Source organism: Pieris rapae, chromosome 22 (genome assembly GCF_905147795.1).
Source record: "Pieris rapae chromosome 22, ilPieRapa1.1, whole genome shotgun sequence".
Taxonomy (NCBI): Eukaryota; Metazoa; Arthropoda; class Insecta; order Lepidoptera; family Pieridae; genus Pieris; species Pieris rapae.
In genome coordinates, this window is record NC_059530.1 from 3,085,017 (window position 1) to 3,101,695 (window position 16,679).

At 32.7% G+C, this 16,679-nt stretch overlaps 2 protein-coding genes across 3 annotated transcripts; one reads left to right on the plus strand and one right to left on the minus strand.

The window, feature by feature from the left end:
* Positions 1–896: 896 nt before the first annotated feature.
* Positions 897–8,318, minus strand: LOC110996141 (zinc finger protein 2 homolog). The gene is made up of 14 exons (XM_022263679.2): positions 8,151–8,318; positions 7,693–7,818; positions 7,456–7,609; positions 7,136–7,258; positions 6,649–6,824; positions 6,444–6,574; positions 6,214–6,288; positions 5,592–5,724; positions 4,897–5,018; positions 4,217–4,352; positions 3,358–3,471; positions 2,659–2,759; positions 1,776–1,872; positions 897–1,451 (listed from the first exon to the last, which is right to left on the minus strand). The coding sequence occupies exons 1-14, from the start codon at positions 8,250–8,252 to the stop codon at positions 1,320–1,322; spliced, it is 1,722 nt and encodes a 573-aa protein (XP_022119371.2). The 5' UTR covers positions 8,253–8,318; the 3' UTR covers positions 897–1,319.
* A 495-nt stretch (positions 8,319–8,813) lies between these two features.
* Positions 8,814–11,890, plus strand: LOC110996140. 2 transcript variants are annotated; one of them, XM_022263678.2, is made up of 3 exons: positions 8,815–9,022; positions 9,102–9,224; positions 9,637–11,890. In XM_022263678.2, the coding sequence occupies exons 1-3, from the start codon at positions 8,879–8,881 to the stop codon at positions 10,681–10,683; spliced, it is 1,314 nt and encodes a 437-aa protein (XP_022119370.2). In that variant the 5' UTR covers positions 8,815–8,878; the 3' UTR covers positions 10,684–11,890. The 2 variants fall into 2 exon arrangements, with proteins under 2 accessions (XP_045489220.1, XP_022119370.2); XM_045633264.1 differs by lacking the exon at positions 9,102–9,224 and having other exon boundaries at positions 8,814–9,022.
* The last annotated feature ends 4,789 nt before the right edge of the window (positions 11,891–16,679 follow it).

Genomic DNA, 16,679 nt, shown 5'->3' on the forward strand with positions numbered 1-16,679 from the left:
GAGGTACAGAGGAGGATATCGCCTCACGCATTGCCAAGGCCCGAGCAACCTTTGCACAACTTCGCCCTGTATGGCAGTCACGGATGCTGACGCGTCGAATCAAGTTTAAAATATTCGGATCCAACGTCAAGTCTGTGCTGCTTTAAGGATGTGAAACGTGGAAGGTCACCAAAGACATCTCGCACCGACTCCAAGTCTTCGTCAACCGCTGTCTTCGCCATATTCTGGGTATCTACTGGCCTGAAAAAATCTCCAACGAGCAACTTTGGGAGCGCTGCCGAGAAACCCCGATCAGTCAGCAGATCAAGAGGCGCAAGTGGAATTGGATAGGCCATACACTTCGAAGGGATCCCAGTCATATTCCCAAACAGGCGCTTGATTGGAACCCGCAAGGAAAGCGAAGGCGTGGCCGTCCCAAACAAACCTGGCGCCGTACAGTAGCGGACGAGGTAAAGAGAGCTGGTAGGACTTGGAGCGAGGTGAAGCACGAGGCGCAAGACCGAACGGGATGGAGGCTCGCTGTGGACGCCCTCTGCCCCACCTAGGGGTTATAGGACATAAAGAAGAAGAAGAAGAATTTGTCAGAGTGTCAAAGATTATTTGAAAATTTATTGTTATAAAGTTTCTATTATTCAAAATTATTAAAAATTACTTTTAATAATATTAAAGAATATGGTGTCATTATTATTATCGACCATTGAATAGTTGTTAATTTATAGATCTACAAACGGTTTTGAACAAATTTAACTTTTATGTCAATAAATGATAGGAGCTGACACTAAAAATAATAAAGATTATGAAATTACTATTAAATAAAATAGTACTATTAATAAAATAATATCAATCGGATAAAGTAAAATCAAATTGTACCATTTTTGGATTTTGTAAATCTTTATTTATCCACATGTAGTTTAAATATAATTTACAAAAGATATTTAAAATAGTATTTATCTAAAGATGCGGTCCCCGTCGAGAGAGAGTGAGATCTTTTAAGCCCATCACCCTCTTTGTCTGTCCTTGTTGGACCAGTCTGTTCAGTTACTATTTTTGACGACCTTCCATCTGCATAATGGACTCTGCTCTGCTCATCACCATTTGAGTTGCAGGGAATATTGGCAACATCTATTATTTTTGTTTTGCCTCAGATACATTCTGTTCGTCACTTAAAATTCCACGAAGACTTCTTTGCATTATTAAATATGTATATTGTTATTTCAGACTGAACAATAGAATAATTGGTGTTTAAAATGAATCCATTTATTAACATTGATTCCACTAAATGCAACATAGGTTCATTTTTCAAAGTTAACTGTTAAATGTCAACAAAGTTTATTCTTCTTATTTCTAGGTATTTTCAAATGAATTGTGTTAACGTGAGATTTTAATGAACTGGACTGATTAAAACGTTTCGAACAATACTGACATTCGTATGGCTTCGAACCGTTGTGAACCTGAAAGAGAAATTAATGTTACAATATTGCGCCACTCCCGCGAGCTATACAAATAAAAAAAGAATTCTGATGACGTAGACCTATTTGTTTGTACACTGGCTGAGTTCACAGTTGCTTGCTATATTGTTAGTTATAAGATTTAGGCATATAAGTTTAATTTAATTTCTATTAAAAAAATATCTATAATTAATTCGCTGTTTCATTATTCTGTGTGTGGGTTTTTAGGTCTATGTACCGGATTTCTCTAGATATTTTTCGGTTCCGAGAAAGACGCGGTCAGTTGATTGTTAGAGCCTAAGAATTGTGGAGTCTGAATTAACTTACCCTGTAATGTCGGTTAAGCGCTGGTTTCTGTGTAAATTTCTTATCACAAACTACACAGCTATACGGACGCTCACCCGAATGTGTTCTTGTGTGGATTCTAAAAGATATTTAACATACATCCCTTACATAATTTATAAGTGTGTCATAATGAATAAAACCAATGAATAAACAAATGTAGAAAATAAGAACATGAACAGAAATACATACATGTCTGAAAGGATAATAAATAAATAAATAAAAATTCGAATAAAAAGCACTTGGAATTTAGAGATAAAAATTTTCAGATTTTTTTTCAGCTCAAATCCATACACAGGTCTATGTTGGCAAATCAACAGTTGGAGAAAGATCATCTACTTGCCATTTCAAAGTGATCAACCTGCCACATTAGCTAAGGACTATTAATTAGTATAAATGAATAGCCAACTAGCTAAATTAGTTAAATCAAAAGCCTAGCCTCTTAACTAAACAGCGCCGTTTAACTAGCGGCCTGAACGATATTCAGTCAGTTGATCAAACAGCTAGGCAGATGACTTGGATGACGTTTCCTTACTTACCTAGCCTGTTGACTGTTAAGTTAAAAGTTACATATTCAGCCAATCTCAAACACGAAACGAAACTCTTCCAACTGTCTATATTGCGTCGGCAAACACAATTTAGCTGTGATAGACTAAAGCAATTAAATTTTGAAAGAAATATCTGTTATGTCAATATGTTTCATATTATTTATTTCTGCCACATCAATCTATCGTACGAAAGGCCTAAGTATTAGCCAGCCAGTTTATTAAATGTTAGTTAGTTAGCCGTTAGTTAAACGGCTAGCCTGATAATTGAACGGCTTATTAAGCTTGTTGGCTGCGACATGAACACAGTTTTAGTAACTCACCTAAGATTTTCTTTACAAGTAAATCGAGCCCCACAGATAACGCAGGGAAATGGTCTCTCTCCGTTATGTTGTCTTTGGTGGTACTTCAGTGTTGCCAGCGACTAAAAAGTTTACACGAGTTAACCAATCGATGTGAACTAAATGTGGACATCATAGAGTCTGCGACGTCAAAATATAAAGTATACTTTCCCCTTTATTAATAAAACATATTCGCACCGCAGTAACTAAAGTACTCATCTCTGTTTTCATCTCAGCGTAATCATCATTTGACGGAACGAGACAAAAGATAAGCTTAAAGAGTGCAAATATACTGAAAAGTGTTAAATAAAATTTTGATCCTACATTTAAAATAAAATAAATAAATCAGTGACACTACAACCTCTTTAGGTCTTAGCCTCAGATTTCTGAATCTGTTTCAAGTAGGTGATCAGCCTCCAGTGCCTGACACACGTCGACTTTTTAGGTCTAAGACATGTCGGTTTCCTCAGGATGTTTTCCTTCACCTTTCGAGAAAATGTTAAAATGCGCACATAATATAAAGAAACTCCTTTGGTGTACAGCCGGGGATCGAACCTACGACCTCAGGTATGAGAGTCGCACGCTGAAGCCACCCGGCCAACACTTCTCTTGATCCAACATTTACCACTCAAAATTCTTTAAAATTTTGGTATAGTAATAAACTTATGAAAAAAAACTTACAGTACAATGCTTCCCGCACACTTCACAGACGATATTCTTGTCATATTTGAGACCGAGGTGCACGCGTTTCATATGAGCGCGCAGTTTGTGTACGCTCAGAAACTTGGAATCGCACTAAATGTACAAAATTTACATTATGCTAATGTCCAAATTAATAAATGTCTACAAATTATAATTAAAACAACTACATTTTAAAAAAATATTCCAGATTGAACCTATACAAATTGTTAAGTATAATTCTCTTAATTGATTATGAAAATTCAAATTAAATATTCATAATTTGAAGAATCCGCAATCACGATTCTCTACAACTAGAACATGGCGTCGCACTATTTCTATGTAAAGACAAAGTTTTTTATATGTTTATATTACTTTATTTTATTATACATATTATATATAAATTAAAAAGTCTCCGACGAAATTAAACTCCAAGACCATATTAGCATTAGACAGGCGGTCATTATTAACTTCTATGTCGTCGATTCAACTAATCTGTGACCGATTTGTATGATAGAAATCAATATTTTTGTAGTGTAACTTTGGGAACCATCTGCCTACTGAAGTATTTTCGAACCAATTCGACTTAGGGTCCTTCAAGAAACGAGCGTACCAATTCTTAAAAAGCCGGCAACGCACTCGCGAGCCCGAGTATTGAGTGTCTATGGGCGGCGGTATCACTTAACATCAGGTGAGCCTCCTGCCTGTTTGCTATCTATCTATTAAAAAAAACTCTCATAAAACTTTATTTTTCATATTGTCAAATGGTCTATTAAATTATGTTTTATCCTAGATATCCCTACTTGCCTAAAGAAAAATTATATTTCATTCCTTTACAGGAATACAAAAAAAAAAATCTTACGTGTCCGCAACTGAGGGCAGAAAGTGCTGGTGTTTTCTCATATATATGTTCACTTGTATGTCTGTCCATATGTGTACGTTTATGAGAAACCCTCTCTTCTAGTTTAACATCTTGCTTGCACACAGGGCAGCATGCGCTAAAATGGGTATTAAAAAAACTGTCAAAGAGAAAGCGACAGAGTTCTTGAAAGGGTAAAATGCTTTACACTTTAAAGTGTTTAAGATATACTTCTATTCCGTTGAATATTATATACCAAAACCTCACATTCTTGATATTGATGAAAATCGTATTAAAAACCGTTAATTGCTTGTCCTGTAAAGTTATGAAATTGCCGGTATTTCTGACCTATTGCCACAGATATATCATTAAGGCAATGCTGCTAACGTTTCGTTCCACAATTTTTGCTCTGACTTTCCCAATTCCGGCTACCACGAGAAAGTTTTTTAAATTTACAATTTTTTAAATTCACAGAATAATATTCAAAATCATTTCAATAGATCCAGAATCCCCTACAACATCTCAAACTTTACCTCTTTATAATATTAGTATAGATACTTTTCTCTATATATACTGAGGATCTCCATCAGTCCATATTAACTAATACAGATATATAATACCTAAATGGTATTGGGTTCGATTCTCCGCGAAATATTGCTTTGGCATAGTCCACTAAAACTTACCTTTTAGCATCTAAACTATAATGATTCGTCAAAGCGTGCCGTTCCCACGCATCGGATGTTTTGAATTGTACATTACACTCTTTGCAATAACTCTCCAAAATTTGTTCATCTTTTTTGTCAACCTAGAGCATAAAACGGTAATACAACATTTAAAATACATATTATGTATAAATTTTCAAAAATTAGATATGTTCGAAGGTTTGACGAGGCCAATAAAAACAGTTAATATACCATAAGAGAATTATTTCTAGTCTTCTTTCTCATTTTTTTTCCAAACCGCAACATATGATTCAAAGAAGTATGGGTCGAATATGGTCAAATAAAAAGAGTTATCTTGCATTACCTTAAATACGTACGAACTACGTTAAAAAAATGTTTACCTACGAAGGCGCACAGCTAATAAACTACCCACAAAAATAAAAAAAATATTACTTCTTTCAATTCACTCAAATCGAAGCTAAGCGAAATTGCTAGACAAAATTACTTTTAAAGTAATTTTTTACAATTACTTTCATTCATATTTCTTTAGTTACTCTTTAGTCCAATGCTCGGCTAAAGTATTATTCTCATGTAAGTGACATTTTTGTCTTATTTGAGAAACAAAGTTTTTCTATTATTTGAAATTATGAAACAGAAATCTTTTCTACTTTCCTACTCTTCCTAACACTATTTACCATTGGAGTATGTACCCTTACCTCGATGGTTCTATGTGCTTTGGAACTATGCATACGTAGCCCGTGTTCGCTGACAAAACTATCTCCGCAAAGCGAGCACGCGTGCACGCTTTTATGAGACTTACGAACGTGCGTAAAGTAGGACGACGATTTGCTGTTAGACAATAAAACAATAAAGATAATAAATGTTTCTATTTAAATAATAAAACTCTTTAAAAAAATTAAATCGTATAAAAATAAGGAAAAATGGTTCCTAAGAGATACTTAGTCAAGTTTAAAACGGATGTCAGAAGTATCATATAGCACAAAGCAGAGAAAGTGATTACAATATCTAATACAGTACAGAAGGGAAAAGGGGCGCTAACTGAAACCGCCGCCAATGGCCACTCACGCTGCCAGTGCGTTGCCAGCCTTTTAGGACTTGGTACGCTGTTACCTTGTTTTGTTTTAACAATAATCATTAAAAATCATCATAGTAGTTTATGTGCTTACACCTTTTAAACCATGCTCATAATGAAAATAGACTCTAATAAATTCAGAATCTGGTAAGAATATTGTATATAGGACATAAGCAAAACCTCTACTACAGATAATAGAGCTACAAATGAATTCCAATAAAATTATTAGATTTAAAATCACTAACCGGAAAGCCTTCCCACACAAATGACAAGTATATGTCCTACCCTTGTGCCACTCCTCATGTTGTTTTGCTTGATTTCTGAAAAATTTTATAATTGTTTTCCATTACTATATTAAACAAGAGACAAGTTCTATATATAAAACACTGATATTTCAAAACATAATATAATTTACTTATAAATGTCATCTTGACAAGAAACTAACTTACTCAAGTAAATTGACAAACACACTCACCTTGTATGAGTGATCTCTTTACAAACATAACATTCAAATTTCCTTAAATGTGCCGCCTTATAATGGCTATTTAGTTGCCGTTTAGTCGAGTAACGGAGATGACACATTTCACATTTATGTTCACCACTGCTCTACAATGGACACAGAAATACAAATATAATTGATTATTTGACGATTTAATTAATTTAAATTCTTAAAATATCACCTCATCATGTTTTTGTTTATGCTTCCCATAGGCTATTGGGTCTATAAAGCCACGATAACACAAGGCACATTTATATGGAGAATTCAGATAATTTATACTCTTTGCTCTTTGATCCATTTCTTGTCTCTGCTCTTCTGTGGTCAATATAAATTCCCGTGCATTTACTCTCTTTAATACTGAAATATATGATTTTGATCTTAATAATAATATAATCAAAAAATCACACATACATCATAAATCATTATTATAAACAATGCAGACAAGTTATTTAAAATTCAAAAAATCATCCTGAATTTACAGAACTGTTTATGCAGAACCATTGACAAATTTTCTATTATTGACTATCACATTTTTTCACATTTAAATTTCTCAAATTCCTCATGAAAATTGATCATTACATTATTTAGTTAATCATGTACCAGTTTATTGCATTGACAGTTTGTGATTATAATTAAATACAGATATATTTAATTTTAATTTAACTCACCTTTATAATCATTTTTCTCTTCCTTTATAATATCCGTGTCGGTGTTGAGCTCACTTAAAGGAAGATCTTCATCAGAGTCAGACTGATTAGTGCTAAGATAATCTAGTTTAACATGTGTTTCATCTGAAACAATTTTTTTGGGCTGGTTATTTAAAGCATAATATAAAATACTTCATAAGCTCCTAAATTAGTTTTAATACACTGCTTGTGCCAGGAAGCAAAGCACAAAGCAAGGGTCCACAAACTGTCAAATAGGTTTGCATAATTGTACCCAAAGAGCTAAGTATGAGTGTGTTTATTATTATAATCAATCAACTTACTGTCACTTCCACCTCCAAAATCTTCAATTTTGATTAAGTCTTTACTCTCTTTTCCATTTCCATCAAAACTACAAATATCAGATCCACCCTCAATAATTATATTGTTAAGTTTGACTGTGGTTAAATTTATAATTTTTTCATTTTGATTTGTCAACTGAAAATAGTAAACAACTTAATATTTTATTTAAAGATATATATAAACTTATGTTTTAGTTCAAATTTATATCTTTCACTTACCATAGAATTACTATCTTCAATTTTTGTCAAAATGTTATTTCCCTTCAGTGCTTGAAGGACAAACTTGTAACATTTCTTCAATAGTGCAAAACAAATATAGCAGCAGCATGTTGAATTATATGGTACCTATAAAATATTAAAAAAAATAATAATAAGGAATTAAGATATAAAATTTTTTTAAACCATGAATACGGCTGAAGTTATAATTTACACTATAATATGTTAGTTGCTAAGGTATAAGCTTTGTATGATCTGTTTTAAATTGAGAACATAAATCATTAATTGCGTATACTATACAAGCCATGAAAGCCTAATTGCATACTCTTTCTTCATAAAAATAAGATTTTGTTACAAAACGAAATATTAAGTACACCGGCGTCATTTGAACAGCATATCACTAGATTTTTCAAATAATTTTATGGTTCCTCGCTTTTAGTCGAGTATACTGGGATACTTACATTGTAATCGAGTAATTTTTCATAAAATTGGTATAAACAAGTATTACTTAAATTATAAAATCGTACATTTTCTGTTAGACAAACACAACAAAGTATCGTCATTTTAAAGAGACTAATATATATTAAAAATTTATCAGTTCGTGTAAGATAAATAGCAGTCGAAGTGTGTCTTGGTAAGACTTAGTAGTTTCAAAAAATTGACTGTTTTGTTTTCAATGTAACATTTAAAAATTGCTACATAAAAACCACAGACTATATAAAACCACCCACAATTATTAATATAGAGTCTGGCTACAGTGTTGCCAGATGGGGCTATTTAGCGCCAATGGGGCTATTTCTCTTACCGAGCTGCTTTATTATTTTATCCGCTGGCAAATTTTTTTCAGAAATATTTAATTAACAGATTCTTATGCAAAAAAAATAACTTTTACAGCAACAATCAGTTTCCATAATTGAATCTTATTTATATTGAAAATAAGTTATTATTAATTAATAGTACGAATTTAATCAATATAATATATGCAGTAATAAGCTGATGAATTTATTTCAACTTTCCCGCCATGATGGGGCTATCCCGGGGCTATTAATAATATTCTGGAATGGTAACACTGTAGATGACACTTGACAGTATTTAAACTGAAAGAGGCAAAATTGTTATTATTTACATTATTTGAATAATATAAAATTTATATAGTCATATTTTTTTAAATAATCCAAAGTCCTTGGAAATGTCATTCCGTGAAGAAAATCCAGATTTAACAAACCTAGATCTGAGTACTGTTTGTCGAGCATGTATGTCTACTACAGGAGTTATAAAAGATATGTTTGTTTGGGGCCTGGCTATGGATTATTACAAATTAACAAATGTTTCTGTTAGTACTTTTCTATTATTAAATTTAATACGTTTAGATTTAATAACTTAAGAGCATTTAGATTTGGTGTTTTTTGTAGTTGCAACCATCAGATACAATTTCTAAATCTATATGTGTTGGATGTGAAGATATGCTGACAAAGTGTATACAATTTAAGAGGCAATGTGAAAAATCGGATTATTTATTAAATGACATATCAAAGGTTGGATACATTAATCTATTAATGTTTGTTAATGAAATGTTAAAGTAGTAAATTATTTATCAGTATCATATAATTCTTTTTCGTAAAACTTAACTTACCAGTAAGCAGACAACATCCTATCTTCAATAGTTTCTATAATAGTTAAGGGTTAAAAATCCTTTAAAGTTTCACATCCAGTTGTAACTATAGTTACAGTTGGGAATCTAAGTAGTTTAAACAATGTATTTTTATTACCTTTGTTTCAAATCTACTAATAGGATATGTGAAAATTTACTTCACTAGTCACTCAGCATCAATGCTTACATACCAGTATTATGTATAGATTGAATAAATTTCATAATATTTATTTAACAAATAGTACAGTTATTACTTACAATCATCATCAATTTTTAAATTTATTTATTAATTCCAGAAAAAGTTAACTTCATTGACAGAAGAAGTAGTTCTGTTTCCTAAGGATACTGGTGATAATGAAATAAAATTTAGATTTGATGAAAACAAAATAACATATATGATAACAGCACCAAATATGGAAGAGAAGCTTATGTACCCTTGTCCCTACTCTTGTAATGAGACCTTTCTAAAACAATCCCTCTTATCTATGCATTTTGTTAAATCACATAATAAAAATCCTGATTTTGCAGTTGAAATACAGTTCTATTGCTCACATGCAGATTGTGTTTACCATATAGAAAACAAAAAGTATTTTTCCAAAAGAAAACAGTTGAATCAACATTACAGTAAAGTTCACAAAGACAAAATTCTCTGTGGACATTGTAATCTCAAGTTTTCAAAGGATATAGACTATAAACATCATTTGAAATCCTGTAACTTCCTCCACTGGTGTCAGGTTTGTGATAAGAAATATGTGACAGATGAAAGGCTAATGGTCCATCTGATGCGAAACCATCCAGAATTTCACAAAAGATACAAGAGAGAAAAGGCAGAAAAGCGAAAGTCCGAAGCTCAGAGTTTGCAAAAGAAAGCGAAAAAAGCAGAGGAAGAAGATTTGATACTGAAACGCTCCTCCGCTACACAGACCCTTGAGAAAATTAAAAACAATGTCTTGTTGTCGTGGCAATCTGATAGTGAGGCGAAAACAGATGAGATCTCAACTCAGACAGTTTTTGATGAGTCACTTAAGTCTCAAACTAGTGAAGACGAATCTCTATGTGGTTCGTTAACATTATCAGAATTTGGCTTAACAAAAGTGAAAGATAGAAATGAATCCTCTGACCTAAGTACTAAGAAAACTCAAACCTGTGATTGTCTATATGATTCTTCAAGCAGAGTACACGAAAAGGTCTCAAATGAATGTATATCAACTGAAACACAGACATTGGATTTAGATGACTTTTCAAACTTTAATTCAGCTGAAACACAAACGTCATTTGATGAAGATAATATATGTAATTTTTTTATTCCTGAGTATAACACTGAATGCAAGAAGCCTTCATAAAACAAAAAAAATGCAGATCACAACTGGGCTTATCACATAGCTATATTTGTTTTATTGACAATTGGCTGATGATGATGATTAGAAGGATATAATTGCGTGTTCACATAACATTATGCTCCGTACTTATGTTTGCCTATAGTAAAACACGCATTACCCCATTGCAATTGACTATTGATCTAGTTATTAGGGTAGGAAATTAAATACTCCAATAACGGCTGGATTCACTATAATTTACTTCACTTGACTTTATGTAAAATGTATAACTTCAGACTTATAGTAGAAGGAATTGCCCGTGCGCTTTTTTTTGTAAGGAATCTCGCTGTTGGCCTAAAGGGCCTTTACCTGTGAGACTCGAACCTCGGCTTGGGCCGTCGCGGGGGGGTCAATCGCCTAAAGAGCAGGACGGAAGCTTACTGGAGTGAGCGAAGTACGAAGTAAAGGTCCTAGCCTTCCCCGGCGAAAGCTGATTTTTACCCTAGTCTGATTCTTAATTACTCCAGTCTGATGTTTATGCCCGTGCGCATGTGTCAACCACTTTTATAATCTCATCCCTACTCCGACTCGACCATCCAACTTCGGGGAGATGTTTGTGTCAATTCGTAACAATTCGTAAACAAACGATCGAGTCAAATGAGCGACTATTACACATTGTAACTTTTTCTAAGTAATAACTTAGAAAATAGTAAGGAGGCTCACTTGATGTTAAGTGATACCGCCGCCCATCGACACTCTCACTGTCAGAGGGCTCGCGAGTGCGTTGCTGGTCTTTATTTAACTTCAAGTCTTCGATAGACATCAAATACCTAGATCTCCCCTACTTTATAAAAGTTTATAGGAACATTATTCGAACTATGTTACATATTCTTTCAGATTGTTATTATTAGGTATACACTAGTAGCAAAATGCTGATGTTATTATGATTAATATTTACCATCTAATTTATTAAAAGAATTCATTGAATAGCTCAGGAAAACATTCTCTGGGATTTTAGTTTAGTGCATGACCTCAAAGACGCTTGTTTTCATTTTATTTAAATATATTAATGTCTTGCACATTATAATATAATTTTGTGTTTCTATTAGATTATAAGATTAGTTCCTCTTCGTCTGTCTTTAAAAAAGTGTTAGTATAAGGATTATTCAGCGTTCATCAGATGTTCTTAAGAATTCTGAACATTTTGTCCTCAGTTATACAATATCTTTAATAATTAATCTTTAAATACAATAACTTTTCTGTACGATTAAATAAAACGTTTCATACAAATGTAGTTAGTATCATTACTTCGATATGCGTATTGTTGGGACTATGAGTTCTTATAATTTTTTAAGTATGTTTTCTTATACAAAATATTAATATATTTTTATTACATTTTATGAAAAATATCACGCATTGGAATTGTTATTTGTCATATAGAAAAGGTGTAAATAAAAAATCTAGTAAATAAATGTTGTTTTAATAATTTAATTAGTTTTTTATTTCTATTCTATATCCGGTTTAAATGTAACGCAGTTTGTCGAATCGTCTATGGTCTAAATTAAAAGAACTAATTTCTAATGTTCTTTCAAATCACTAAAGCCACTAATGGCTAAAGTATTTTCGACCCGAGAAAAATGGTTTCGAATTTTTTTTAATAAAATATATATTTTACCTTTCAATCCTACCCGGATGGGGTTTTTTTTAGGTCTTATTAAAATTTAAATGTACAGCCATTCTTGTATTTTCTACCTACCTACGGTTCCTCGGCTGTGGTAATTTAAATGATTAAAAATTAATTTCCTTGAAGCAAAAACATAACATTTTGTACTAGATTCTAAATATTGTAAACATACAATATGCAACAAATCGTTGAGATAATCATTTTCCTTCACCGTATACATAATAATAGGTAAGGTACATTTAAAAGCACTGGCGTTTAAACTAGACCTAACCTGTATCTTAAACGCTAAAATAAAAACAAAATATACTTAATGTAAATTTCAGTCTTCATTTACAACCACTCACGTTTAATAAACAACTATTTCTACTTAATCAAATGTTATGAATTTACTTTTTTATATGACAGGCAGTAGGCTCATCTGGTGTTACGTGATACCGCCCGGTTGAGGAACTACTGAGTTTAATCAAAGGGCGCCAAGGCATAATGTATCATCTATAGCTAAGATTCCAGTCAATTTCCTCTCATATTTAAGATATACATATAGTCTAATAAAAAATATCTTAATATGATATAATTCAAAAGAAAGATTAGATATATACCGTAAAAGTACAATACGTAAAGACAATTTGCAACTCACATCATAGTATGAAAAAATGAGCGATCAGATCAACAGTACCATTGTTAATTTAATATTACTATTGACTAGAGCAGTTAAGTAGCGGTAAGGGTAACCTAAGTTTGTAGGTTCGTACCCCGTTAGTACACGAATCATTTTTTATTTCCTTTTGTGCTAAACACTCGACGGTACAGTAAGGGAAAAGTTCGTGAGGAGAAGAGAAGATGAGATTAAGATCAACTAGATTAACTAGATCGAGTTAAGACGCTATGTACATACACAGAATTTGAATACATATTCTATAAAAAGAATACATATTCTCGTAATTACCTACGGTCGATACCTACATTCTACTATACACTTCGATGACGTCATACCCTAATAAAATAAATATAATATAATACCCTGTAACGCATGTTATTTCGCTAGCTCAGGCAATACTCAACTTCTCGATCTTAGCCACGGGCGCCTTCGGGCCAGTCCGTGATTAGACTGATCCAGGATCCTTCCTTGGATGAAGAAAATACTCACCACCTATCCGTCACAGTCATTGTTCCCGCTAAGTCGAGCCAAGTTGTTTTTTTATCTTACTCTTAACCTCACAATTACAACCTGTAAATTTTAAAACTTATTATTTGTATAATACATAAACAAATATCAAAGAAAGAGATGGCTTAAATCACAAACATATACAGGGTTTGGGGCTGGGGCCTTTAGCCCTCACTAAAAACAATAGGGGATATTATTAAAAAAAAGATATAATGCAAAAGGAAGATACATAGACTATAATCTATATAAACATATCTCTATAAAAATAAAAATAAATGTCAATGTGACAACATCAATTATTTAAATATACGATGAGATACGAAATGAGATTTAAGAAATTTAAATTAATGAAATATAATTGATAGTGGTACGAATTTTATAAAATATATTTTGCATGGAAATATAAACAATATCAATTTAAATTAAAATACGAAAAACCTGAGAGAAAAATGTGAGTCTGAGAAATGAACAAATTAATATGTAGTGAACTCTCCTGTTTTGTCTGTGCTCCCGCGTTTGCTAGAGCTTATGCTGCTGCTTTTACTGCTGCCTTCGCGGTTGCTGAGGCCGCCTTTGGTTCTCCTAGCGTTGGCTTGCGTCGCTAGGTCTCTACCTTTGCAGCATCCATTTGCAAGTTCAAGCAAGGTCTTGTTACCAAAACAAGCAGCCACCTTTTAAGGACTTTTTGGCACGTCGAACACGACCGATACATGTACAGTGCAACAAGTTATTCAAATCTCTGTTCCACAAATCTCATCCAATTCCATCCAAACGTGCTATGACCTCCAGACCAGCAAGGCAATCATGCCTTCAAATTCAAAGCAAAGATGTTATTGTTGCCATTTTATCTTTTAAACCAGGTTCGGCTGCAGGTTTGGATGGAATCTCACCCCAACATTTGAAAGACTTAACATCACATTCTAAGGGCGAGCAACTTCAAAATTCGATCACTAAACTAAAAAACATAAATAACTTAATGTATTCAGAACAATCCAGAAATTGTTCCAATTCTTTTCAGCGCGAACCTCATTGCCCTCACAAAAAAGACGGAGGGGCAAGACCAATTACTGTTGGTTCAAGACTACGTCTGGCTTGCTGTTCGACATATTTTGCCAAAATTAAATTCGGAATTTGAACCCGTACCGTACTAGACTTAGGTGTAAAAGGAATGTGTGAGGCAGCGTCGATGCCATGCTCTTTCCTTACTTACAGACAGCCTGACGTGTTGCTCAAAATTGATGGCAAAAATGCATTCAATTCGGTTAATAAGGATACCATGCTGAGGTATATAAAACAACATATACCAGAAATATACAATTATCTTCTTGTCAGTTACGCAGATCCTGCAAAGTTCTTATATGGTTATAATGAACTGTCCTCGGAAGTATGTTGTCAAAAGGGTGAATACCTTGGGCCTGCAATTTTTAGTATTGCTATAAATCCGATAATTAAAAATTTTAAATTTATTTCAACGTTTGGTATTTGGACGACGGAACCCTAGGAGGTGATGTAGATACTGTGTTTTCGCACCTCTTTTGAATTAAAAATAAATTTGAAGCCATCGGTAAGCTTAATTTTAGCGAGCTTTTTATAAATGCGACATAAATTTAAATGACGTAAAACAAAATTTAATATTTTGGCTCCAAATATTAAAAAAGTTAACAGCAATTCCCTTTACCTTTTAGGTTCTCAATTTTGATGAACCTTTTTTTAAATTTAATTTATTTATTCAATTACTAAATTTCAAAATTCTGCTAACCGTCTCCTTGAAATAAACTCATATTACTGCACTTTGCCTCTTAAAATTCTGTCTTTTCGTCCCAAAATTTACGTATGTACTCCGTTGCTGCTTCTTTTGGAATCATACAGATCTTTTGTCCCAAGTATATGACGTAAGCAAAATTAGCTTTGAATCGATTCTTAATATGCAGAGAAACGAGCAATCTTGGACCTAAGCATCCCTACCTACCTAGCTTTTCTATCTATTGTCCATAGTTTAGCAAATCTCAAGTTTTATTTTAAGGGCATCGCCTTCAAACTTTGAGATTGCTGGCTTGGAAGAAGCTAGAAACGCTTTCTTAATTGCAGGCTCAGGTCAATTTTTTTTTATTTTCTCTAAGCTCACTGTATATTTACTGTAATATCAATAAATCGTAACATCCGGAGCCATCGCCGCTACAATTCGGTCGGAGACGAAACTTTTTCGTAAAAAAAAATTCCGTAAATCGACGAGGAAACGTTGTTAATGAATATAAAATCACTTACCAGATTTAAATACTTAAATACTAATAAAATATGAATAAGTATCGAAATACAGCGAGTATTGATGCTGCCAGAATTAATGGTACACTGCCACACATACCAAACCTTTAAAATTTATTTTAATTTTTAATGTATTAAATTTTATTATTATGACTGTGTAGGTTAAGAACTGTGTGACTAATGTAAATTTGTGTGTTGGAAATAAATTAGTATAATTTAGATAAATTAAAAATAAAATTTACTATTTAAAAGAAAGCTTGTTTCTCTAATCTCGAAATCTACTACATATTTTAAAGAAAATATATCACCTATGTTATATATATCTCGATGTCTCAATGCGTTCCAGCGGGTCTCTCTACTATTACTGACGATGTGATGCGTGTATACATCATTGTACATATAAGATTTTTTGTGTGTAACTTTTGAATTAGAGTTTGTCTGTTAAATATAAATTTTTCATTCTGAATTTTTAACGAGCCAGTTGTAGAATACATTGAAATTTTGCATCTAATCAACGCTTAATGATGTAATATGTAAAATATATCTGTGTCTAACTTTTGATTAATTTGGAATATATATATACTGCATCAATTGGATAAGCCGATGATTTAAAAGAATTTTTTTAAAATAAAAGCCTCTATTATCCCCGTGTTTTCGTACCGGTAGTTGTCAAATCCAACTAAAATGATATTAAAATATATGTATCGTGGTAAAAAATACCACTGTTGCCGATGTCGTTATGGAGATATTCGTAGCGAATTTTTGCCGTTTCAGTACCGTTCTGTAAACTGCTGTTCAACTCAGTACATCCATCAATTGGAAACGTAAATGTATTATTATAGTCAACCACAAATATCAATTTACGTAATTATATTAAAAATGATTAGTTATGAATCAAAATGTCTTATTTTT

What these genes read in the sequence shown, in the direction of transcription:
- LOC110996141 (XM_022263679.2), bottom strand. Translation starts at nt 8,252, where the DNA reads ATGACGATACTTTGTTGTGTTTGTCTAACAGAAAATGTACGATTTTAT. An exon ending in TTTTGGAGGTGGAAGTGACA is followed by an intron (nt 7,259 to 7,455) that starts GTAAGTTGATTG and finishes AAATTGTTTCAG; the next exon opens with ATGAAACACATGTTAAACTA. An exon ending in AGAGAAAAATGATTATAAAG is followed by an intron (nt 6,825 to 7,135) that starts GTGAGTTAAATT and finishes CATATATTTCAG; the next exon opens with TATTAAAGAGAGTAAATGCA.
- LOC110996140 (XM_022263678.2), top strand. Translation starts at nt 8,879, where the DNA reads ATGTCATTCCGTGAAGAAAATCCAGATTTAACAAACCTAGATCTGAGT. An exon ending in ACAAATTAACAAATGTTTCT is followed by an intron (nt 9,023 to 9,101) that starts GTTAGTACTTTT and finishes TGTTTTTTGTAG; the next exon opens with TTGCAACCATCAGATACAAT. An exon ending in TATTAAATGACATATCAAAG is followed by an intron (nt 9,225 to 9,636) that starts GTTGGATACATT and finishes TATTAATTCCAG; the next exon opens with AAAAAGTTAACTTCATTGAC.